The sequence below is a fragment of the Cottoperca gobio genome, chromosome 1 (genome assembly GCF_900634415.1).
Source record: "Cottoperca gobio chromosome 1, fCotGob3.1, whole genome shotgun sequence".
NCBI classification, from domain to species: Eukaryota; Metazoa; Chordata; class Actinopteri; order Perciformes; family Bovichtidae; genus Cottoperca; species Cottoperca gobio.
In genome coordinates this window covers 6654042-6679202 of record NC_041355.1, presented here as the reverse complement: position 1 = coordinate 6679202, position 25161 = coordinate 6654042, and the positions used below count along the sequence as shown (strand labels likewise).

General features: G+C 40.9%; 3 protein-coding genes across 3 annotated transcripts; all 3 read right to left on the bottom strand.

The window, feature by feature from the left end:
• Nucleotides 1-322: 322 nt before the first annotated feature.
• On the bottom strand, nucleotides 323-6604 carry LOC115013145 (protein disulfide-isomerase). Its single transcript, XM_029439167.1, has 11 exons — nucleotides 6424-6604; nucleotides 5651-5851; nucleotides 4770-4894; nucleotides 4449-4586; nucleotides 4078-4185; nucleotides 2940-3065; nucleotides 2659-2856; nucleotides 2452-2572; nucleotides 1249-1430; nucleotides 712-801; nucleotides 323-580 (listed from the first exon to the last, which is right to left on the bottom strand). The coding sequence occupies exons 1-11, from the start codon at nucleotides 6602-6604 to the stop codon at nucleotides 497-499; spliced, it is 1554 nt and encodes a 517-aa protein (XP_029295027.1). The 3' UTR covers nucleotides 323-496.
• A 3084-nt stretch (nucleotides 6605-9688) lies between these two features.
• LOC115015335 (lipopolysaccharide-induced tumor necrosis factor-alpha factor) lies at nucleotides 9689-10915 on the bottom strand. The gene is made up of 4 exons (XM_029442519.1): nucleotides 10777-10915; nucleotides 10248-10322; nucleotides 9931-10138; nucleotides 9689-9794 (listed from the first exon to the last, which is right to left on the bottom strand). Exons 1-4 carry the CDS (start codon nucleotides 10913-10915, stop codon nucleotides 9689-9691), a joined length of 528 nt encoding a protein of 175 aa, XP_029298379.1.
• Nucleotides 10916-13722: 2807 nt separating this feature from the next.
• On the bottom strand, nucleotides 13723-20157 carry pdia2 (protein disulfide isomerase family A, member 2). Its single transcript, XM_029437911.1, has 11 exons — nucleotides 19884-20157; nucleotides 19048-19254; nucleotides 17477-17610; nucleotides 17242-17379; nucleotides 16524-16640; nucleotides 16220-16345; nucleotides 15834-16028; nucleotides 15627-15747; nucleotides 14201-14379; nucleotides 13939-14067; nucleotides 13723-13857 (listed from the first exon to the last, which is right to left on the bottom strand). The coding sequence occupies exons 1-11, from the start codon at nucleotides 20155-20157 to the stop codon at nucleotides 13801-13803; spliced, it is 1677 nt and encodes a 558-aa protein (XP_029293771.1). The 3' UTR covers nucleotides 13723-13800.
• Nucleotides 20158-25161: the final 5004 nt, after the last annotated feature.

The following is a 25161-nucleotide window of genomic DNA, read 5'->3' as shown; positions in this document are numbered from 1 at the left end:
GATTTGTGCACATATTTGTATTTTTATTACACCTTTTTATTTATAATTTGCGTCTCTTTTCTCAAGCTTTTGTGTTTTCACAACATCCTAGCTGAACACTAACGCTGCCTCTCAGTGGACGTAACCGCAGGGACCTCTGCCTACAGGGAAGTCACATACATAGCCTCTATACTGAACATTTTTGTATTGCAATTGTTTGTTTGATAAAAATCAACCTTGCTGATTTATAGGTTGGGCTCTGTATTATTCATTATTAGTCTACAGTAATAAGAAGTCTTAACCATCAGAGTTTTTAACTGAAGACTTTATTATTGGACAGACAGTTAATGACAGATTGGTTGAATAGATAAAACCAGATCTGGGTTTAGAGAGTACTGACACACACACACACACACACACACACACACACACACACACACACACACACACACACACACACACACACACACACACACACACACACACACACACACACAGTACTTTCTTTCTTTCTGTATTAAAGCTCGTCTTTGGTTTTGTTTAGTTTCTTTGCCTCTTCAGCTTTTGCAGCCTCGATGTACTTCCTCCTGTCTTCATCCTCCTGCAGACACAAAAGAAGTTTATTTTTAACAGAGATTATAAAAAAAGAAGAAGAAAAAAGGCAGCTCTCAAACACACACACACAGTCACACAAACTCAAACCACTGTTGTTTGTTTTGGGCGATAATTTACCTTGACTCTGTCTTTTTTGGCTTTCTCCATCTCTTTATCTAAAAACTTCACCAGTTCCTTCACCTTCCTCTTACCGGTGTAAACCACCACCTAACAGGAGAACAGACATCACATACGAAACATTATTACCGAGATATATGTCAAGTTTCCCCCACAGAGCAGAGATAACAAATATAATCCTACATTTCTAGCAGTCAGCTGACCATAATTTCTTCTTTTATGCAAAAAGGAATTTATTACAAAGTACTGTAATCAATCCTCATTTACACGCTCTATGTTTGTGTTTCTGTAAAAAGTAGTTCACACATGAATACAGTCAAATCATCTCATTAAGAAACAGAAAACCAGCGTGAGAGTTATACATAATGTGTGACTATATTTGGGACAAAAATTACTTTTAATTGGGACAAACTCTTGTTTCGTCTACATTCAACAACAAAATACTTATTTTGAATACTGAGTGTAGCACAGAACATGTGTACAATATTAATAAGATATCACACAAACAAATCCATTACAAGTAATTATGCTCCTTACTCTTTCAGCATGTAGAGCAGGGAACAGGCATAATGACGGGTAGGCGCCCTGCATTGACATGTGGATGTCATTGGCTGAGGCATCGATGCGAGCGACGACCACGTCCTCTCGCTTCTTCAAGGCCTCGGCCAACTCCTCCCAAAGTGGAAACAGCGCACGGGACTCCGGGCTGTAGGGTAGATCTGAAAAAACACATTTAGTAGTTAAAGAAAGAAAGTGACAACACACACAAGTACCAACATAGAACAACAAGAGTAGAAAACTTAGAGAGCACAAAGAAAACAACAAAAGCAGTAGATGATAAAAAGCAGTTGTAACATCCCGTCATGTGTGTTAATGTATTTATGTCTAGCAGGTTTATGTTAAATGTTTGGTTTATAGTCTATGTTTAGATTTATGTTACAGTCACTCATGTCTAGCCTCGTCATGCACTGTCTGTCATTGCACTTCCTGTTTTATTTTGTACTTACCTTGCCCTCTCGTTTCAGAGCACTTCCTGTTTGAGTTTTCCCGCCTGTTTGATTGTTGCCACCTGTTTCCCATTACCTCGTGTATATATAGTCCTCGTCTCCCTTTGTCCTGTGCCAGTTCGGTTTTTAATCAAGTAGCCATTGTAGAATTTTGCCTTTAGTCAAGTTTAGTTCATGTTTTTTGCATTTCCTGTCTTCTACGTTTATTCCTAATTTGAGTGATTTTTTTGTTGTACTTGCACGTTCTTGAGTAAAGATCTTTTTACTTTTGAAACCTTGTCTTGAGTTGTTGCTTTTGAGTTCAACCCTTTTGTGTCACCCAGTAGGCATGGATTTGAAGGTCAAATGACATCCAGGGGCCTAATTGGGTTATATTTAAATCTACATTAATTGTTTTGACCTGAAGCTAAAAGTGAGAAAGAGTCCTGTTTCATACGTAAGAACGTAAGTCTAATGTTCGGCCTCCTTTTAGCTCTGTTTTTGGTCTCCACCATCTCTTGTAGGGAAATATCTGGTTCTTTAGCTGCTAAACCACTAGCTAGTTAATGAGCTAATTGAATTAAGGAACTTGTTGATCACTCCAGCTTTACATTGGTGTTAAAACAATGCTTACATCTAACCTAAACATTATACTTTTAACTAAATTTAGCCCAGTCTAAGTGTCTATTTACATGCACATTTCCAAAGTCCAAGCATACTATGTAGTTTTTAGCTAAATAGTGTATTTACGTACAGAACATGACAAAAACAGTCCTGTCGGGGTTAAAGCCGACTTGCTCCAGAGTCATTCCCACCAGCTCCTTCACCGGCTGTTCGTCCCATCCTTCAGGTATCGGCTCACTCTGCATCTTAGGCTGTGACATTAACACAAGCAGATTATTCATATCAGGTTGTTTCCTTCAGTTCCTGTTATGTATCACACACCTGATGAGAGTGTTACCTTAGCCTTGCCGTCTAAGTAGGACTGGCAGAATGTTTTTATGGTCTGCACATCCAGAGTGTCAGAGGGCAGGTGATAGGTCACATGGTCCGTCAGGTTGACCAGTCGAATGAGAGGAGCCTCGAACTCCCGAACCCGGAAGTACTCCATCAGCCTGCCGTTACGAGGCTCGTCCACGTTCACATACACAAACAAAATCTGAACACAAACACATGGTGAGGGGGAAGTACGCCATCTTCTAATATGAGCTGCCTGCTTAAAGTAATTTGTTGGGTTCATACCTTCAACCTGAATGCTTCTGCAGCGCCGTTAAAGGCCGTGTGGATCTCTTTGAAGTCAGCAGCGCTTGTGTTGACAAACATGAGGGCGTGGTGTAGCACAGGTGATGTTAATATCTGAGAGGCTGTCTGCAAGAGAGAAGAACATAAATATATCTCTATTATTATATATAAACTGTTGAATTAAATCTCAGCTGTGTTGCTGTACAGTTTCTTGCACTAACTAAAACTAACTTTTTCATAGCAAGATGAAAGAAGACAATGTCTACAGTTGTTTTTATCTTGTTTTGTTTTTTAGTGTTTGTTATAGTGCAATACTTCTATATCAAAGACAACATTGTTAACATCTGGTTAGTTACACTTGAATTAGTTTTTTGTTTGTTTGTGCGTTTTATTGTTTTACAGTTGAATTGCAATGGGGGGAAAAATTCAAAATGTCTACAGAAATCTAAGTTTCTTTTAGTATTATCTAAACAAAGGATTGTGCCGAAATATCCCAAAAGTGATCCCATCGGTAGCTTGCACATTTAGCTGCTTACAATGATCCATCACAAAAACCTTAAGCAGAACGTTCGCTTCTAACATCCACCTTTGAGGACCACAGGGAGTCTTTGATTCTGCAAACAAAGAGTTCAGACGAAATACTACAGATTACTTACTTAATACTTCAGATTTAACCCTTAAAGGGCAAGAATATATATATATATATATATATATATATATATATATATATATATATATATATATATATATATCTTGATTTAAAAAAGTTAAAATCTACCCCATTCTATTTTTAAATTTTTACTTTTATTTAATTTTATTGTTTGTGTCTCTCGGATGGGTTGCCCATTTAGGACGCAGATTTTAAATATGATTACAAAATCACCAAAATCAAGTGGAATGTTTGACCTAATGCGCAGGAAGCATTTGAACTTCAGATCTTTACCCAAAAAGATGGTTGAACTGAAACCAAAACACAAACTAACAAAGACTATAGAAATTCTTTAATGTATTGATATGGTGAAGTAACCAATCTCAGAGAGTTTAAAGACAAGAAACCCACAGAACATTTCCAGACTTGGGAAGTAGAGCAGTTCTACAGTATGTGTGTGAAAATGTTGCCATGCAGCAAATACTCTACCTGTCCAGTGTACTCAGTGACAGGGTCCATCTGGTAGACGGTGATAAAAATGATCAGCATCTCTTTAGATGTCTGAGGCATCATTTTGTAAGCCTGGATGAGCTTAGACTGCAGACACACACACACACACACACACACACACACACACACACACACACACACACACACACACACACACACACACACACACACACACACACACAGACACACACACACAGGTAAGAATGCAATAAATAAATAATGTATTCTACTAGCTTGATGTGATGGTTTAATTATTTAAATCCCATCTCTCTCATCCAAAGAGAAAACAGAGACACAGACATATACAGCCATCTGTCAGAAATGAGTGTTTGTGTCTATGTTGTATTTACCTTTTTGAACAGCAGTACAACATCATGTGTGAGACCATATTTGCTGATAATTTCATTGTTTTGTGTCACAGCAAAGTTAACATCAGGAAGGTCGACCACTGCAGCGTAAAACACCTGGACGTACTCGTGGTGCAGCTCCTACACACACACACACGCACATGCACACACACACACACACACACACACACACACACACACACACACACACACACACACACACACACACACACACACACACACACAAACACATTGTTATTAAGATTATTCAAATACAGTCACGACTCCAATAAGCAGCTGGAACATCCCATGGATAGTTTTTACCTTAAAGAACCCGACCACCGTCAGCTCCTCTGAAGCCTCTGATTGGCTAAGATCAGCGATGAGGTCAGCAGCAGACCCCGACCTCCTTTTCAGCCAGGTCAAGATGGACGCCGAGCTCTGAGGAACTTAATCAAAATCCAGGAAAACAAATAATTTTTACGTTTGATAATAAATACATTTTGTAAAATATTTACTTTTTTTGCGAAAGTTAAAAAGAGGTGTCGATCTTCTAACTCTTGGTTACAATTTTTCATTTCAATAAATATCTGTTAAGTCACTGTCTATGGCCCCTGAGTCAGTCTTACGAACTGGGCCCATAGTTAGCAGTGGTTGGTCCGCCAGAGAAAGTAGGTGGAGCTAACGCAACAGACTTGCTCTTCAACTCACTTGTGTGTGAAGCGGCGTACTGTTTTTCCCCGTCTGTGCTAACGTTACAAGTAAACGGTTATTATGGGCAACAAGTGAAAGTGAGAACCAAAAACACGTCTTAGAGATTGTAACTTTAACAATATTCACACTGATATGGCCTCTATGCTGGACTTTTTCCCTCCACTGAGTCTGTTCTTGCAGAATCAGGACACAGGGAATATTATAGTTAAATGTTAAAACAACACATTAATAAACACTTAACTCAATAAGACAAATATTTAAAGTAATCAAAAAAATTGGAATCAGATCATACATATAGCCTTTATATGTGTAATAATTATAATAATTAATATTTATTATTTAACATTACATAGAAGAGATTAATCTGTGAGCCCAGGTGTTTAGTTCTCACCGGCACAAGAGTAAGGCTGGTACTAAAGGGCTTTAGTTACACTTGCCTTAACGTTTGCTGATATTAACGTACGTATGAAGGACATATTATTTGGACGTACCAGGACAGGTTACAGGGTTGTCTTTATCTCCAGAAAGATACAGCCTGATTGTGGCGAGGCCTGTCACATTGAGTTCCTTAGCCAGGTCTTTCTCCTTTGACACATCAACCACGGCTAGTTTGACCTCTGACCCCTGGAGCTTTGCAGCGGCGCCTTCGAACGCTGTTGAGATACGATGGCCTTCTCCAGACAGGGGAGCATCTACACACAGACACAGATACACACAGTAGATCGTTGGACAGGTAGATAGATAGTTAGTTGGATAGATGGCACTATATTCATTTGACAACTTTATGATCATTATCATTACTGCACATAAATGAAACTTCCCAGCAGTATATAACATTTTATATATACAATATAGGCTTAGATATATTAAAATTAGCTTCCCCTTTATCAGCTGCAACATTAAAGTGACATACACATAAATGCAGCAATAATTATAATCCAGTAATATGATATATATTATTCTGAATCTGAAGAGGGACATTCTGCAAAATGACTACTTATGGTACTTTAAGTATATTTTTAATACTTTTGTCATTTTGAATGCAGTACTTGTACTTGTAACTATTTTCTACACTGTGCTCTATTTACCTAAATAAAAGATCAAAGTACATCTTCCACCACTGACTAAGTGAATATTTAAAATGACACGATATGCAGCTTTGACTTTGAAAGCGGCGCATTTAGCCGGTGAAATTTTTATGCTTACAGCTTTTAAAAACATGTAGGTCAAGTTTAAGCTGTGTGAGTCTTTGTGTGTAACTTACAGAAGTGCACCAGCAGCTGCTTATGTTTTTTCAGTGCCCTGTTGAAATTTCCTTTCTTCAGCTGTAAAACTCCATCCTCCTCTCGGGACGATTTGTCTACCTGTCGGTCGGGTTGTTTGTCAGCTGCAGCAAACGCACAGAGACAGAAGGCCGTCAGCCCCAGCAGCAAGACTGTCCTCATGATGGTTCACCAAACACTGACAAACTAGACACTGGAGCAATCTTGACAGGAAGGTATGAAGGGAGCGGTGAAATGAAAGGCTGATATATGTGTGTGAGTGTGTGTGTGAGTGTGTGTGTGTGTGTGTGTGTGTGTGTGTGTGTGTGTGTGTGTGTGTGTGTGTGTGTGTGTGTGTGTGTGTGTGTGTGTATGTGTGTGTGTATCAGTGCTGAGCTGGTAGTTGTGAATGCTTTTGTTATCTGCGGGCTAGACCCACCACCAGTCTGTAGCTGATTAACTTTCCTATCTGAGCCCTGCTGTATCTCTGCTATTGGTTGCTGTTCATATCAACTAATATCTAGATGACCTTTGCCTAACACTGTTAGCCTCAGCAAGGTCAAAATGTAAGCATACACACTTACCAAACACATATCCATTATGCTCACATTATGCAAAATTCACCTGCTTGCACAGATGTTAGAAAGAAACAACAACTTCACGGCTTTGTCAAAGTAACCAAGACCATTTTTTATTTCCCTATCAACATGATAGAATGATAAACAACAATATAACAATATTTTGATTGAAAAAAAACAACAACCTTGGAAGGGATACTGAGCGGGACACGTCATTACAACAGGTAAAGCAGGTGTGTTAATCAGTCATTGCATTGGAGTGCATAGACTCAGCGGCACGTCCTGTTCTAGACCCGGTTCATCAGGTCGATATCACAGTATATCAAGTCCATATCATTCAAGGAACACTTCAGCATTTTGAGAAATTAGCTTATTCACTTTCTTGCAGAGGGTTTGATGACAAGATCGATGCCATGCTCTCATATAGTTTCTGTATGGTAGATATGAAGCCATCGCTAGGAGACGATAGGGCTGCCTCGACTTTCTAACACTCGTACGATTTTGACGACTAATCGATAAGTTGATTAATAGACAGATCGGTTTCTCCACAAAGAACCATCTTATGTTTACTTGAGATGTGCTTACAAGTTTCTTAACAATAAGTCATTCAGCGTGAAAAACGCATAGACTAATAGACTCAGAGGGGTTAGCATTGGGAGACGGTTAGCTTAGCATAAATAGTAGCAAAAAACTAGTGTCAAGAAACTGCTGGAAACATGGTTACATCTAAATAAAATCCAGTATTTACACTAATACAATCAATTGAGTATAATTCAATACAATAAAGGGAGCTATACACTTTCTGTTCACTAGAACAAACCTCTGCAAATGACTAACACAAAAGAAGAAGCTAATTTAAACTAGTTATGTGGTGTACGGTGTTTCCTCATGCGTCCAGTCTTTATGCTAAGCTAAGCTAACTCTCAGACAGACAAACATGAGCGTGGTATCAATCTTCTCGTCTAACTCTCAGCAAGAAAGTGTCAAACTTCATTTTAAGACACACATCTGTTCAGGTAGAGGGCAGCTACTTCGACTTCATCATTTCTAGTTATGGTTATTTTACCTTTGAAAATGGTAAAAAGGCAAATTCATGACATGGTTTTGACTTTGAAAAGAAATAAGATATACCTTTTAATTGCCTGGAGTTGTGCATACTGTAAGTGATATAACAAAGCATGCATCACAGCATTTAATAACTCCATCTGTATAAACAATTGAGGCATAGTACACACTATTAATTAAAGAGTTTTTGTTTTTCTCAACTTTTTCAATATGAGTAAACTTTACTGACATTTCTTTTTGACAGTGACCAAAAACTATTATTTTACATTTATTTATGTATTGCCTTGTGTATTAAAAGTTTTGTGAATGATTTGAGTTGTAGGTTCAAATCCTGCGTTAATGTTTGACAGATTTGACCTTAAAGGCCCTGCGCACCCACACAGGTGTGTTCACACACTCTGGTTTATTAGAGCTGCTCATGTTGAAGCTGGGCAGAGCTGGAATTACACCAGGTCACTCTTTTCCGCTTGTGTGGGTTTAGATGTGCAGGACCTTTAAAATAAGAATCAAGCAGAAAATGTAATTAAACTTGGCATTCAAGTCAGGACAAGTTGCCTCGTTCAATCATCACAGTAAACATGGACGTTAGCGTTATGTACATTAGAAGAAGACAAATAAGAAAGAACATAAATATAGAACATTTAAATTGTCAAATAAATGAAAAACAAAAACATGAAACATTATGAATTAAGTCCCTGGACAGGACATCATCTTGTCATCATCATAGATGTCCTCTGTTTAGCATTGTGTCTGCACAGGAATGTTATAACATGTGGTAAAATGGTGCCATATGCACACGTAAGGACAGATTCAGTATTCTCTTCTTCTTCGTCTACTTTAAATATTTATGTCTACTTTCTTTTCTATGTATTAGAAAAGCGTGTGTCCTGTGCCTTCACATTTTCAAAAATGTGTAAGACATCTCAAAGACCATATTAAAAATAGAAAACGTAATATTTTTGGTGTATACTTGTGTAAATGGAAGCCCTGAGAGGCAAGTGAGGAAAAAAGTTTCAGGTGATTTATTTTCTAAATCTGATCTAAAAACAATTCTCTCCTGTGTTTATGACTTAACAGGTGAAAATAAGTTGCCAGGATAATATTTTTAAGTTCCTTATCCCTTTCTTTTATCTGTGAAACAAGGTTATTTATTTAGAAATTTTCAGGCTATTTTTGTTTTCAAGTAAAATAAATGGTGTAGTGTTTTCACAGTAAGAAATGACAGTAATGTGACATTACTTGCTTACATAGAACATATGTACCTTGTGTTTAGAGTGCATGGAGAAATTAAAACTAACGTTGAAGAAAACATTAATGCTTTTAGTTCTATTTATAACACGGGTAGTCGTCCACTTTGGGCTCATGTGGCCGAAATGAAACAACAAATCTTCCCGCAGATTCAAACTTCAGTGTGTTCTGTATATACATAAAACCTAAAATTCAGGTGATGATAAGTCAGGGAAACAAGAGTTTATTTAGGTCCTGAGTACACTCTTGTTTCCCTGTGTAGCTCTGGACAGTGAGCTGTTTACATTCCTAGACAAACTGATATTTATCCATGTTGTGACAAAAATGAGCTATGAGTGGTATGAGGACAAGAGGAGCCTTATTAATCCTGACGGTGTCATCTTGTGTATATGTGCAGCTTGTTTCCACACTGTGGGCAGGAATGATGTGCATCTTGTAGGCTTCTTATCGTGAATGGAATCAGACAGCAACCACAGACTAACCTGAAACACACACACACACACACACACACACACACACACACACACACACACATGCAGACACACACCACATAGATGTTAAAGCTGGTTTAGCACTCTGATGTTAAAACACACATGCATGTGTGCGTCTGTGTCTCACCCCATTATCGTGAGAAGCACACACATGCACCAGGCAGCCGTCCCAGGATAGTAAGAGACTTTAGTGGTGACGACGTGGTGGCAGTGTGGGCAGTTTATCACACCGGGGACGTCTCCCAGATATGTCACTGAGATGGAAACAGGCTGCGGCTGCGTCACGACTACTGCTGGCAGAGTTTGTCCGCGGCCGACAGACTGTGTTACACCAACTGGCATTTAGAGAATACAGGGAGGACAGGGGAGGATATCAGGAACATAATTAATATTAAATATTATAGTATGCTTTTAGAAACAGTAGTAAAGATGCAGCTTTCATACTTTGTGTAAGGGGATGGGTTATGATTCCAACAGTTGGCAACGTCAGGACGGGAAACGGTTCCGGCTGGATTGTAACTAGAAAAAAAAAAATACATCCACAGAAGAAGAGATTTAGCCATTTTATGTTGTTCAGGTGTTACTGAAATGTAAAAGCTCATTTTCGGACGGAAAAGTCGTTTTAAAATGTGCACTGCTTTATGTAGATGTGTCTATTATGTCCACACTAAGCAGCTAGTTTTGAAAACATACTTCACATCAGAAATGATTTGTAACCATATTAAAACACCCAGAAAACAGCAAATCTGATTCGCTCTCAGCTCCTTATGATCTCTGTAATCTCCATATACTGTGTTTGAATTTCCTATTCATCCATCTTGTAATCTATTTTCAGAAATATTAGTTTTCGGGTGAGGAAAACACAGGTTTGGTGACAGACACAGAGAAACAAAAGATGTTTAGTGCGGATGTATTCTCAGTGCCACCTGACGAGCTGTGGAAGAAATGAGGGACCAGTGAAATTTTATCTTACCTGCTTCTCCATAAGTGGGAGGAGGTGTCGAGGGGGAGTAGAGGGATGCGTTGTAGGAGGGGGGAGGAGGGATGTAGAATGCAACTGTGCTCAGACCAGAAGGGTGGCGACTGGCCTCTTCATATGAAGGAGGTTCCATCAGGAGCTAGAGGTACAGAGGAGCCGGTATTTAGTTTAGTTTCATCCGTATCTCTCAGCCTTCAATAACAGGTAGTTCGCTCAGTTGTCATCAAGACGGTTCAGTTGTCAAGAGGCTGAATAAAGATGGGAAACAGACAACATCATCTGTCCGTGAACAATGACCGTACAGCCCCGATAAACTAAGTGCCACAGTAAACATCACACAATTAGGTAGCAATTACTATAGACCGACGCCAACCGTGAAGATTATAAAAAAGCAGAGTTTTGCATATTCTACGAGTAGAAGTATAAAGTAACATAATATGGAAATACTCAAGTAAACTACAAGTACCTCAGCATTGTACTTAAAGGTTCAATGTGTAAGATATGCCAGAATTTAAACTTAAAACATTAAAACAATTAACTAACATTATCAACAGAATGTGAAGAGGTAACAGTGTTGACGTTAAGTCAAACACGTCTAAGTATCGTGTTGCAGAGACTGAAACTAGCATGCTAACAGCTAGCTGCGCTCCGTCCTGTGTTGTAATACCACTTGTTCCTCTAGAGGTGATAGTGAGTCAGTGAAGCTGCAGTCTGCCCTCAGGACAGAGGGAGAACAAGTACAGCTGCCTGACTCTTGTAAATATTAAAGTCAAGTTCAGTATCTGTTTTTTGTTTGTTTATTGGATTATATTTCATAAGTGGTAGAAACAAGGAAACCGCCCGTACCAGCTCGCTTCATCCTCACAGCTGTTTTGTTCATACACAATATAAAGAATACAATAAAAATGCCAAACGACTACAACTAAAATATGAACATTAGAGATTGTATGGACCCACTTTAGAGGCGGCTCGGACACATTGAACCTTCAAGTACTGTGCTCGAGTAACGTGCTTACATTCCACCACCACATTTCTAAATAGGTCATACTCACTATAATCTCAACACAGTTTGAATGTTCAGTTAAACACTTACTTTAATATTAAAATAAAATAAAATAACACAGTCATATTAACGCAGGGAATACTAATCATGTGATTTCATGTAACATTAAAAGATGTTTTATGCTAACAAGTCACCTAAAACCAACAGTATCAGCAACATACCTGCTAAATGCAGCCAAGCAACTCGAGCTGGGATTTCTTCTCTCATGTAAACAACAAACATCCAAAACCGTATTATCTAATACAAAAGGGCGCAGACGGGCCTCCGCCATAAACAAACTGTCTGCAAAGAGTGGTACGTGTCCTCCTTCGCTAATTAAAAAGTGTGCTGTGTTAGAAATATCAAAGCAGTGGTCTTACCTTAGACGAATGAGTAAGCTCGGCTGGCAGGAGGAAACACGTCCCATGTTGGTGACAGTCGTCACATCACAGCCTGTTGAGCCTGTTCTCCTCTGGAATTACAAACATTTCAACTTCCCACAGTGAAAACCAAACCCTTTCTACCTGTTTCCCTTCAACAAACAAACTCACCTTCTTTACTGACTACCTTCATATCAGTATGCAAACTCATGCTCTGCTGGCACTTTTATATTTATAGTACAGCACTTACCAACACATGATATAGTAATATCTGCAATACTTGCTGAGAATATATACCAAGAAATGAACTAGAGTACATAAATATAAGTATATTTACTTGATAACTACGTAGTAATTGTTAGTATGGAAAGCTAAAAATCAATGTCTTGTAGTATATATGCAGTAATCACCAAGTTTTTACCACAAAGGTGCCATGGGACTTCTTTAGGATTTGTTATGCTAACGCCTATTTAGTTCATTCAACCTTATTTAGATGGTGAAATTTAAAAAGGTTCTCAAAACCGCCTAATCTTTACTTTAATCCCCTCATTTGTATTTCATAATGATGTCATCGGCCTCTCACCTTTCAGCCAATCACATTGAATATATCTTTATTTTATTTTCCATTTTGTTCGGACCATTTGATATCATGTAAAATGTGTAAAAACGTTCAGATATAACCAATGTGTAATTAACTTGTTACTATTAGACATGGAACAAAGATTGAACCTTTCTTTACCTTTTATTTAAACTCCTACCATCAAACTGAAAGCTGTCACATTCCCAGTTTACATTTATTTATCATATGTAATCATTGGATCACTTTGTAAATATCAGGGTTATCCAAATGCTTTGCTAATACTTTGTGCTCTACAACATGTTATTTCTGTCTGTCTTTTGTTTCTCGTAGCTCCTTTGATCAGTCCACCATTAATTACAACACTTGTCTGTCTTGTGGATGTCACTTAGGAATGAGAAACACAACTATATCTTTCAATCTGCGTCCTCCTGTCCATCACTATTCATTTGGTAGATTGTTCTTTTTTTTTGCTTCTTTCAGCTCCTCTCCTGTTGTGTCTCTTTAAATGTTAATCTCTTCTTTCTTGGCATATTGTCCTTAATTATTTTCCACTTGCAGAAGTTCTGATTATGTTGACTTTCATGGCACATGTACATGCTTCTGTTCTTTGTATGTTGAGTTGTATCCTCATGATTGTTTGTACTTATTATAAGTCACTTTCCACAAAAGCGTCAGCTAAATTAACTGTAATGTAATGATTAATGTATAACATAACTATCTTGTATGGCCCATTTATTTAGGTTTTTTAAATGTTTTCTATCACTCTGAAAAAGTCAAATTTCACTATGTACCTGACTGTTTACATAGAAGTGTTATGTAATGTTTACACACTGACTATTTTGTTCTAGAGAATCAGGTTTTGAATAAATTCAAACATTAATACAAACCTAAGCAGAGTTTAAAGCCCATTCAAAATAATCATAGGTACATATTTATGTTTGTTACCCAAATTAATTTTATTAAGAAACATTGGAAGGTGCTAGGTTGATCCTGGTTGGCCAAACACCAAAGTGACATCACAGCTCATCTTTAGATGTTATGTTGGTCGGTACCTCTGCAGACTCATCAGCTCCCTGAAAGAGAGAAAAATAAAATGGGAGACTAACGAGTAGATTTATTATTACGGGAGAAATATCAAAAGTAGCCGTACTAACCTTATCCTCATCTTCCTCCTCAAAACTTTCTTCCTCCTCAAACGTTTCTTCCTCTATAGGCAACACTCCTCCATCATCCAGGAACTTAGACAAGGTCTCCAGATCTCTATTTCCAGTGTAGTCGACCACCTGGGAGGAAGAGACGGAGACAACAGGAAGAAATGATGGAGGACAGGATGAGAAATAATTTAAAAGCTCTTTGCAGAAACCGCACAAATATTGTGTCTGTGTGCAGAGCTTGCTTGTAAGTTTGTGTCAGTACCTCTTTGCCACCAGCAGGGAAGTATTTGAGCGTTGGGAATCCGTCAACGGAAACAGACTCCACCTCGTTGGCCGTGGAGTCCATCTTGGCTATGATGATGTCTTCTTTGTCGGCATACTTTTCCGCCAGCTGTTCCCAGATAGGAGTCAGTTCCTTACAGTGTCCACACCACGGAGCATCTATACACACACACACACACACACACACACACACACACACACACACACACACACACACACACACACACACACACACACACACACACACACACACACACACACACACACACACACACACAGGTTTTATATCAGTGGGTCTCCTGAAGTCTACATGGCATTAAAAATCTGACATTTCCCTGCTTTATTTCACTTTTTTCAAACTAGAACTTTCTGCAACTATTCTCATTGGTGGGCCTCAGAGCGCCATCTAGTGGGCAACGGAGGTACTGTCAAATGGTTAATTTAAATTATTTATTATTTATTATTTATTATTATTTTTAGTTGTAATACACAAAGAGAGTTATTTTTATATTTAATTGTGCTCAAGAATTGACATAATAAAAAAAGTAAAATAAAAGTCGTCCCAAAAGACCAGTTATGTTTGAATATCACCACGGCAATCTGTTCGCTAACGTTGCCTCGGATGCACTGACACAAAATGCACCTTTTTTTTTTTTAAAGAAAAAAGTGTTGTGGGAGACAACGCCGGGCCAGTTAAAGCTCCAAAGCGTGCGGTGAAGGAATATGACCCTGAATACATTACATTTGGATTCATAATGCCAGATATGCTGAGTTGAAAGCACGAGGTGTCCAATGTGGTGAAATCCTGTCACATGAGGTGCTGAAACCTTGTAACCACAGAAGCAATTAAAGCATCCGGGATGTGTTGGGAATATTTATTTTTGGTCATTACAGCTGACAGTGACACATATTTACAGTCCAGTTTAGTTTTTCTCCTGTTTGGCATGTTATGTTTTTTTCTCATTTATTTGGGAAGGTGCTCGTCGGAAATGTTTGAACTATCAGTAGTGGCCCTTGAGTTGAGGCCCACGTCTTGGACCAATTACAACAGCTTCAGGTTGAATGTGTCATAGCAAATCAAGTATTTTGACAGATGTGAATGTTGATATTCATAAGTCGGATCTCAGTATTTCCTGCATGATGCAGAGGCAGCATAAGCTCACTGGCTGTATCCAACATCAGTCCCTCTTTGTAAGGATTTCAGATGCAGCGAGTGTTTCGTAAGAAATGTAATTTGATGAGTTAGTAAACACTGAGCAGGAAATTAATTCAACTCATCATTTAAGCGAAGAGCTTTTATTGTCGATGAAGACGAGAAATTAACAATTTGTTTGAGTTTCATGATAAAGGATTTGTCGATTTTGCTAAATTGCAGTTATGACAGGCAGACAGACAAAGTTACTTACAGAACTCCACAAAGACGTTTTTGGTCGGGTCCAGAGCAACAGACTCAAAATTCTTCCCCACCAGGACTTTGACGTGTCCTTTATTCCAGTCCTCTGGGATCTCCTCAGACCGGTAATAGGGCTGAACAACAAACCAAGATTATTAGTTACTGGGTTTAACGCTGCTGTGTGACTAAGTATAACACTTTGTGTATTTGTGTGTGTTACCTTGGCAGTGCCGTCCACAACGTCCTGGCACAACTGTCTCAGGGAATTTACAGTGAAATCCCCGGAAGCAGTGTTGAACTTGTGTCCTGTGTCCATGTTGATAATGCGTACAGTGGGGACATCACTCTCGGACACGCCAAAGTATTTCAGCACATGGGACAGGGCTTCTGTCACGTCGAGCACAACAAACATCATCTGCATGATACACACACACACACACACACACACACACACACACACACACACACACACACACACACACACACACACACATAAAAAAGCAAAGACAGTAAGGTTAAATTAAGTTTAATATCTTTCTGTCACTGACTTTCTTTCAAAGACACACTCCCCTACACACACACACACACACACACACACACAGTTACCTTGCCCTTGAACTCTTTGGCGATGGTCTTGGATTCGTCCATCAGGGCTGTCTGACTCTGCACAGAGGAGTTGATGAACAGCAGGCTGTGCACGAGGATTTTGGAGGTGAAGATCTGCTCTGCAGTCTGAAAATACACACAGGCAAACAGTATAGTTTCAATGTCATTTTACATTTCATTCTAATTTGTGTGTTTGCGCGTGTGTGAGTGAGTGTGTGTGTGTGTGTGTGTGTGTGTGTGTGTGTGTGTGTGTGTGTGTGTGTGTGTGTGTGTGTGTGTGTGTGTGTGTGTGTGTGTGTTTTACCTCCTGGCTGAAGGGGATGATCAGCTCCAGGCTGTTGTCCTTGATGAAGGTGGTCAGATTTTTTTTGTCCAGCTTCCCTTCTTCTGACAATGAGAAGTCTGCTCTGCCGTCATCAAACTAACAAACACACACACACACACACACACACACACACACACACACACACACACACACACACACACACACTAAACTGATAAATCATTCCTCAGAAAATAACCCAACAACTAATTTGATAATTGCTTCTGTGTGTCACATCATGTGAAATTCAATATCTTTGTATTTGGACTGATGGTCGGACACAACAACCAAATATTCACAAAACAAACAACAACTCCTCCCCCCCACCAGATTCAACCCAACACGGTACTTCAAATAAATAAAATTAAATAAATTATGAATATAAATAGCATGTAACCATGAGTGGATTATAAGACAATGGACCGCTGGTACAGACGTGTAAAATGCCCCCCAGCACTCCTACAAGAGGATCAAGACACTCGGACTGAAACAGTCGCAAACAACGTTTTCGTTTTGCATCTATTTTTGATTGAAATCCAACAAGAAATTTAATTTTAGCGTTACCTTTATTTTGTCCTCAAAAGGGAACGTACTGTGTGCACTAGATGGCAGTAAAGCTAAATCATTACAGCTTCTAGTGTCTTGGTTCTGCCCTCCTTTAAAACACTTGACTTTAATAAGCGTCACAACATGTTCGTACCTTTTTGAAGAGCACCACCGAGTTGGCTTTTACTTCATACTTCTGGAAAACCTCCGGACTCGCTGACACAGCAAATTCTGCGTCAGTAAAATCCAAAGCAAGCTCCTTGAACACCTTGGCCACCTCACTCTCCAGATTCTAATAGAGATATAAATCAACATATAAATATGAATGTCAATATAAATATGTGATTATATGATGTATTAGTAAGCATCGATCAAATAGACAAACGTACATCAAAGAACCCTACGACAGTGACGTTATGGGAATCGATGAACTGAGCTGCAGAGTCTGCAGAGTCGAGCACAGGAGCACCGGGGCCTGCACGACGCTTCATCCACTGGATTATTCCCTCTGCGGACCTCTTACCTGGAAAACGCAAACAAAGTCATTGTTAACACATCAAGAAGTAAAAATAAATCTAGATACAGCTGATTTGCACAGTCAAACATTAAAGACACGAAAAACTGTCGATCCAAACAAAAAGCTCAATGTATGCACTGTAAAAGACAAGTAGACAGGTTCAGAAGTGAACAGGCAAAGTAAAGACACACACACACACACACACACACACACACACACACACACGGCTGTCCAGTTAGTGATGAGGTAGGCATATGTGGTTGTGATCCTGAACAGCTGGACAGCAGCTTTACTAGTTTAGTCTACACTTAGTTATATTTAGTTAATCAGTATATATTTAAGCAATAGCTCACGACAGACCGTGGTATATGGTCATTATATCACAGTTAAGGGACGTAGTTCGGCCCGACAACCCCCTTAACTGTGATATAATGAGCATATATCACGGTCTGAAGTGAGCTATTGCTTTTATAAAACGGTTACCAAGTGTGGCAATATGAAAGAAAAATACACACTCTAATTTAAATAGTTTTTATTATTAAATAATGATGTTCAAAATAAAATAGTCCCTCCGTTGCCTTCTGCACAAAACATAGTGCGAGGTGGTTGCTATGCAACAACACTAACAGCTAGCGAACATATTAGACAGACAACGTTGATGATTATTTGGTCTACCTGCTCTTCACGTAGCTCTGCATGTCGTCTTTTAGGGGCTTTCTTCTCCGGAGATGGGCACTGATCAATCCACTCCTCCATAGTAAAGCTTTGTACGTTTGTTTCCCGTTAACACCGAATGTGTCGGCAATTGCAAGCAAAATGTTGGATTACCGTAATTATGTCATAGTTTGCACAATCGAAAAGATTTCAACGGTTTCTGAAAGCTGATACTCTGCGCTTTACAGCATATATCGATTCATTACGGTAACTTCACTTACGGCCCTCCCAGAAGCCCGCGAAACAGCGCCTATGTTCTGAGCGAATACACACAGCGGATTTAATTAAAATGGAAGCAAGACGGTATGTAAATCAACACTTGTATTGCGTGGTGACTTGTTTAGAACAGTGTACCAAGTCGGTGTGTAATTGTACTTAATCAATTAACTAACGGACGTAATTTAACAGCTGTAACGGTGTAGCTTTTTCTCAGACGCGGAGGGATACTGACTTGTTGTGAAAAGTAACTACAATTCTACCCGTGATATACGCTCATTATACCACGGCTAAGAACCAATCAGATTGCTTGATTTGATCGTTTTATAAAGTTAATTATATGTATCCTGAGTTTATCCATCTCCCGATACGATATGATTGTTGTTATTTGCATATTATTGTATTTCTTTACTAATAATCTGTCAATGTTAAAAGTGAAATGGTTATTGATCTGTCATGCCAATAAAGCTTACTTGAATTTGAATGTGCATATGTGTGCGTGTGCGTGTTTACCAGTGAATTCGATGGGCTGCTTTCGGTCTCCGTTCATGAACAGTTTCAGAGTTGGGAAGCCTCCGACGTTAAACTCTTCGGCCAGCTCCTTTTCCTCCGTCGCTTCCACTTTGGCCAAACGGATCGTAGCTTCCTCCCCCTTCAGCTTCCCAGCAGCCTCTGCGTACACAGGCTCCAGCTTTTTACAGTGGCCACACCAGGGAGCATCTACACACACACACAGACACACACACAGACAGACATAGATTGTTAATCTCTTTATACAGCATGGAAGAAATACTGAAAATCTATAACCAAAGCAGCAGACGTGCAGCTCCTCCACAGGGCTCTGTTTTGTCCAGCTTCTCCTCATATGCAAAGACACACATGGAAATAAGCAGCTGATAGCAGCAGTGGCAGTTTGTTTCGGCCTTATCCGTTTTGCTCTTTTCCTTGTCGTGACCTCTCCACTCGCAGTGCTGAGCTCATCTGTGGGAGAATGAACCAAGAGAGCATCTGGACAGGAGGGGCCACGTGTTTGCACGTTTGTATGATAACGCCTCAGTGTTCATGAGGCTAGAACAGACAAAAAGACATTTATACTGTGATAAATACTCTTAACTCAAGGTAAGTTAGTTATTCCTGAACCTTCTACAGGTTAATATCACTCCTTAGTGTCTGCATGGCCTCTTTAGGAAAGTACGAATCTTTGACACCTTTTTAACACAAAACTGGTCAATGACAATAAAAACAAAAAAGCAACACATGTAACATGTATCGTCTCAAAAAAAAAGAAATGTGATGAAATTCTTTGTAAGAGTTTGACGTCAGCTACTCGGCATGAAATAACTACTCACAGAACTCAACCAGTAGATACTGATTCTCGCTGAGAGCTGTGGCAAAGTTGTTGATGTGCAGAATCATCACATTGTTCTCCTCTTCTATCTCTGTAGTTTTCTCCTTCTTTGGTGCCTCTGTGGTTTCCTCCTCCTCTCCTGCAGTCTCTTCTGTCATCTCCTTCGATGTGTCTTCTTGCGTGGCGTCGGTGTCGTCAGCGTCGTCGGCCTGGGTGCAGGAGGCCCACAGCAGCAGGCCCAGCAGAGTTATGGACAGAAGCGTGTGCGTCCTCATATTTGCGTTTCTGCTCTGGTACCTCCGCTCAGGAACAGACACCCACAGTACATGTGTCACTGAAACTTTACACTTTTATGTGTCTAAGATGCAGAGTGTGTGTCAACATTTTACTGGCCTTCCCTCTCATCCAATCACACGGTACGCCTGTGGGAGACTCTTTCCAGCCTAACCCAATGAAATGTTGCCCAGTAGATTCAGAACTGAGCAAACTGGCTGATTGACTGCAAGAACTCGTTCTCTCTTCCCCTCGTATTTTTCCTTTACTATTCTCTTTATTGCTACAGTATGTGTTGCCCCAGGGATGGTTACATATTTTATTTATTCACTTTAAAGGGTCAGTTTATCCAAATTAGTGGTGTCTGATCATGCAGATTGTTTTCTTTTTTACTAAATGTGCTGAGATATCTGCCCCCACTCCAAAACAAAGGAGGTCAAATTAAGTTAATTTGCGCTGCTCAACACATGTCAGAATAATCTCACCACAAAGGTTCAGTTAGTAGCTGCTTTCAATTACATCACATGATCTTCCTCATCAGAAATCATGTTCAATTCAAAGGACTTCTTGTCTTAAAAGTTGGGATTGAAAGCTCATTCTTGACTTGAAACCGCCACATGGTCTCTTTAGTATCTATTCTTGGGCCTTTTATATTTTTAAGTCATTTCTGTTTATATTTGATCCCTTTAAAAACCTTGTACGCTCAAACAAAATGAAAGAAATACAATACATTCAACTTTAAAGAATGACCCTCTGCTAGGTGTGATCAGAAATGTGCTCTGTTGCACCTGTGACCACACCCAGCAGCATGTTCATCACTGCAGCGAGGCGAGAAGTCAAACCACTGGAGGTCAGCAAAGACAAGATTTCATGGAGTTAAGTTACTCTTTCAAATAATACAAGACTAGAAATTGTAACTGAAATGAAAATTGCATTTGGAAAATTTGATTTTGCATAACAAAAAGTGTGAAATAGTTTTACTGCATTGATAGTTGTTTTGCTTATCTAAGAAAAAAGTAAAGAAGAAGACTTCTTCTCCTTCTTTTTTAGAAACAATATTGTTGCCTGGGAACCAGAAGAAGCAACTTGAGATTTGTCGGACCAATCACATTTGTTTATGTAATGAGGGCGTGTTTTTTGGCGTAAAGGGGAGCGCCGTTTAATCATTTTCGAAAACACCCAAGATGGCTGCAGCTGATGTAGAACTTGCTGTTAAAGCTGCTATTGCGTCAGTATTGAAATAACTGGTTTGTCAGCTGGTTTGTGCCAAGTCCCACACTAATGTGCTGTGATTGGCCATCTACACATGTAAGAATGGACATGGTCACTCAGCGCTACATAACTTGTTGATAACATCTCTTGGAAATGTAAAATGAACAGAGAGGTTCCAGACTAATTTGCATTTACGATTTGTTCTGCCGACACAAAAACAACGCTGACTGGGTACCACTAGAGGTAAGAAAGAAAATGTGTTTTTTGGTTATTTGTGTGAACTGACCCTTTAAAAAAGAAATCAAATAAACATCACAGCACAGGTGTACAACACATACTGATTTTGTTTCAGTTTTTTCCTTTTTATTAAAGTTTTTAGTTTCTATCAAAGATGAAAAGAACATGAAATAAGTTTTGGTTTTTTTCAGTCCCAGCAGGCTGTTAATGCTGCATGTGTGTGTTCTCTGTCAGTGTGTGTGTGAGCTCCGGGTTTGGATCCCAGTTTGCCAGCAAGTCACTGAAGTCCGGCTGAGTGCTGTCGAGGGCGTGTGTGTTGTGGTGTGGGAGCGGGTTGTAGTGAATGTGTGTGTCTGTGTGTGTGCTGTCCTGTGAAGGTGTGTCACTGTTTGTGTGCGTCACGTCAGGTGCGTTACTGAAACTGACCAGAGAGCAGCAGGGGATCGGCTCAGTCCAGAAACTGAGCGGGAGATGTCCGCTTGACCATAGGTTGGCTGCGGGCCTGACTCGGGCCCCTGTGATTAAACAGTTCAGCCAGGGGCCCCAAACCGCTGCCCTTAGCATCAGCACAAGTCACCAAGCTGTTTTCCTGCTCCTCTGGACTTCCCGCTCTTGCGATTTTCAGCAGGTCATCGTAGTAACGCAGACGCCCGCTGGTTGAGACGGAGACCGAGTCGCTGTAGATGTCACAAGCTTCTTGATCACCAGAGCAGCGACCAAAATACCGCTGGACGTCACGGCTGATGAGATCTGCAAACCTCAGCAGCTGCTTCGTCACATCCAAAGTCAAGTTAGCAGGATTTAAGAAAACCTCATCCAAACATTCCTCTTCTTCTTCCTGAGCTTCAGATTCTTCATCCTCCTCTTCATCCTCCTCCTCATCCTCCTCCTCCTCCACCTCTCTTTTTTCCTCATCTTCCTTCACCGCTGGCTTTTCCTCCAGCATCTCCACATCTTCACTTTCCTTGCATGGAGAGTGCTGGAACATCAGCGGGAAGAAGGCTGGAGTCGGGGCCTGGACGAGGAAGTTTCTGATGACGCCTGCCGCCATGTTGGCTTGTTAACACTGGAGACACAGTTACAGAGGGGGGGAAGTAAGAATCAAATAGGAAAACAGTTTGTTGACAGGATCAGAATTAATTGAAAGAGTACGTTGTATTACCTTAGCCGCCAGGTTCAGGTGAAACTGTGTTTAAGTCCAAAGAAAGGTCTGTCCCGGTCTTTGATGGATCCACTTTTCTGTTTGTGTGTGTGCATATGTAATACTGGCCCGCCAGGATCGTCACTTTATATATACCTCAGCACGCGGCTGTAGACGTGTGTGTGTGTGTGTGTGTGTGTGTGTGTGTGATGAGGCAGCTTCCAGAACAAATATTTGCATGCCGGATTGGCCAAACACACTTTGTTTACTTTATCACTGGGCAACCGGGGAGGGGGTCCAAGGCTAATGGATCCTCTGCTAGGGGATGATGGAGAGTAGTTATACACACACACACACACACATCATTGCTTTTTTCCATCCCTGTTATCAGGCTAGTTAAAGGATAAAAGAGCATGAAATCAAATCATATGCTGTTTTGACTTTTAAAGGGTAACACTCTGATCCGACATCAGCAGACAGAGATACAGTACAGCCTGGTCGGACACGGCGTTCACGGACACGACATCAAACATCAACACAAGAGCCAACCTCCCAAACTCGTCTTCAAGAAGAGGATTGTAGGCAGACGTACCCTAATATAAACCCGTGGCTATTGACTGACTTGCTGAATAAAATCTTTGGAAAGGCTGTGAAGACAGACGCAGGTGGAGGTTTCAGACTAGAGCAAAGTGTCATTTGCATGGCAGAGCTGCTCGCATTATTTTACTTGAACCCATTTAACCAATAATAGTAACAGTTTAAAGGATAAGGCTTGTATTCTTTTTTTTACGGTAATTATTTTTGTATTTTCAACAAATTTCCTTTAAAACAAAGTGAATACTAAATACTGTGTGTGGCCCTCAGCGCAAAAGTAAATTAGAGACTTAAAAACAACTTCTGCCGACCAGTGAAGTTGCAATTTCCATCCATATCTGTACAAAATGGTGTCACTTTATCATTTTATCCTCTTAGACATGTGTGAAATTATACTAATTAGCGTAAGAATTATTGAGTAATGGCCAAAAACATGTTTTGTGAGATCAAAGTGAACTTGATCTTTGACCACCAAAATCCTTCAGTCCAAGTGGATATTTGTGCCAAATTTGAAGAAATTCCCTCAACGCGTTCCTGAGAGCATGGGGCGGACAGACAGACAGACAGGTGGGCAGACAGACAGACAGACAGACAGACAGGTGGGCAGACAGACAGACAGACAGACAGACAGGTGGGCAGACAGACAGGCGGACAGACAGACAGACAGACAGACGGACAGAAAGGCGGACAGACAGACAGACAGGCGGACAGACAGACAGACAGGTGGGCAGACAGACAGACAGACAGACAGACAGGTGGGCAGACAGACAGGCGGACAGACAGACAGACGGACAGACAGACAGACGGACAGAAAGGCGGACAGACAGACAGACAGGCGGACAGACAGACAGACAGGTGGGCAGACAGACAGACAGGTGGGCAGACAGACAGACAGACAGGCGGACAGACAGACAGGCGGACAGACAGACAGACGGACAGAAAGGCGGACAGACAGGCGGACAGACAGACAGAGAGGCGGACAGACAGACAGACAGACAGGCGGACAGACAGACAGGTGGGCAGACAGACAGACAGGTGGGCAGACAGACAGGCGGACAGACAGACAGACAGGTGGGCAGACAGACAGGCGGACAGACAGACAGACAGGTGGGCAGACAGACAGGCGGACAGACAGGCAGACAGACAGGCAGACAGACAGACAGGCGGACAGACAGACAGGCGGACAGACAGACAGACAGACAGGCGGACAGACAGACAGACAGGCGGACAGACAGGCAGACAGGCGGACAGACAGACAGGCGGACAGACAGACAGACAGACAGGCGGACGGACGGACGGACGGACAGACGGACAGACAGGCGGACAGACAGACAGACAGACAGACAGGCGGACAGACAGGCGGACAGGCAGACAGGCGGACAGACAGACAGGCGGACAGGCGGACAGACAGACAGGTGGACGGACGGACAGACAGGCGGACAGACAGGCGGACAGACAGACAGGCGGACAGACAGACAGGCGGACAGACAGACAGACAGACAGACAGACGGACAGACGGACAGACGGACAGACAGACAGGCGGACAGACAGACAGACAGGCGGACAGACAGACAGACAGACAGACAGGCAGACAGACAGGCGGACAGACAGACAGGCGGACAGACAGACAGGCGGACAGACAGGCAGACAGACAGACAGGCGGACAGACAGGCAGACAGACAGACAGGCGGACAGACAGGCGGACAGACAGACAGACAGACAGGCGGACGGACGGACAGACGGACAGACGGACAGACGGACAGACGGACAGACAGACAGACAGACAGACAGACAGACAGACAGACAGACAACATTATGCCTC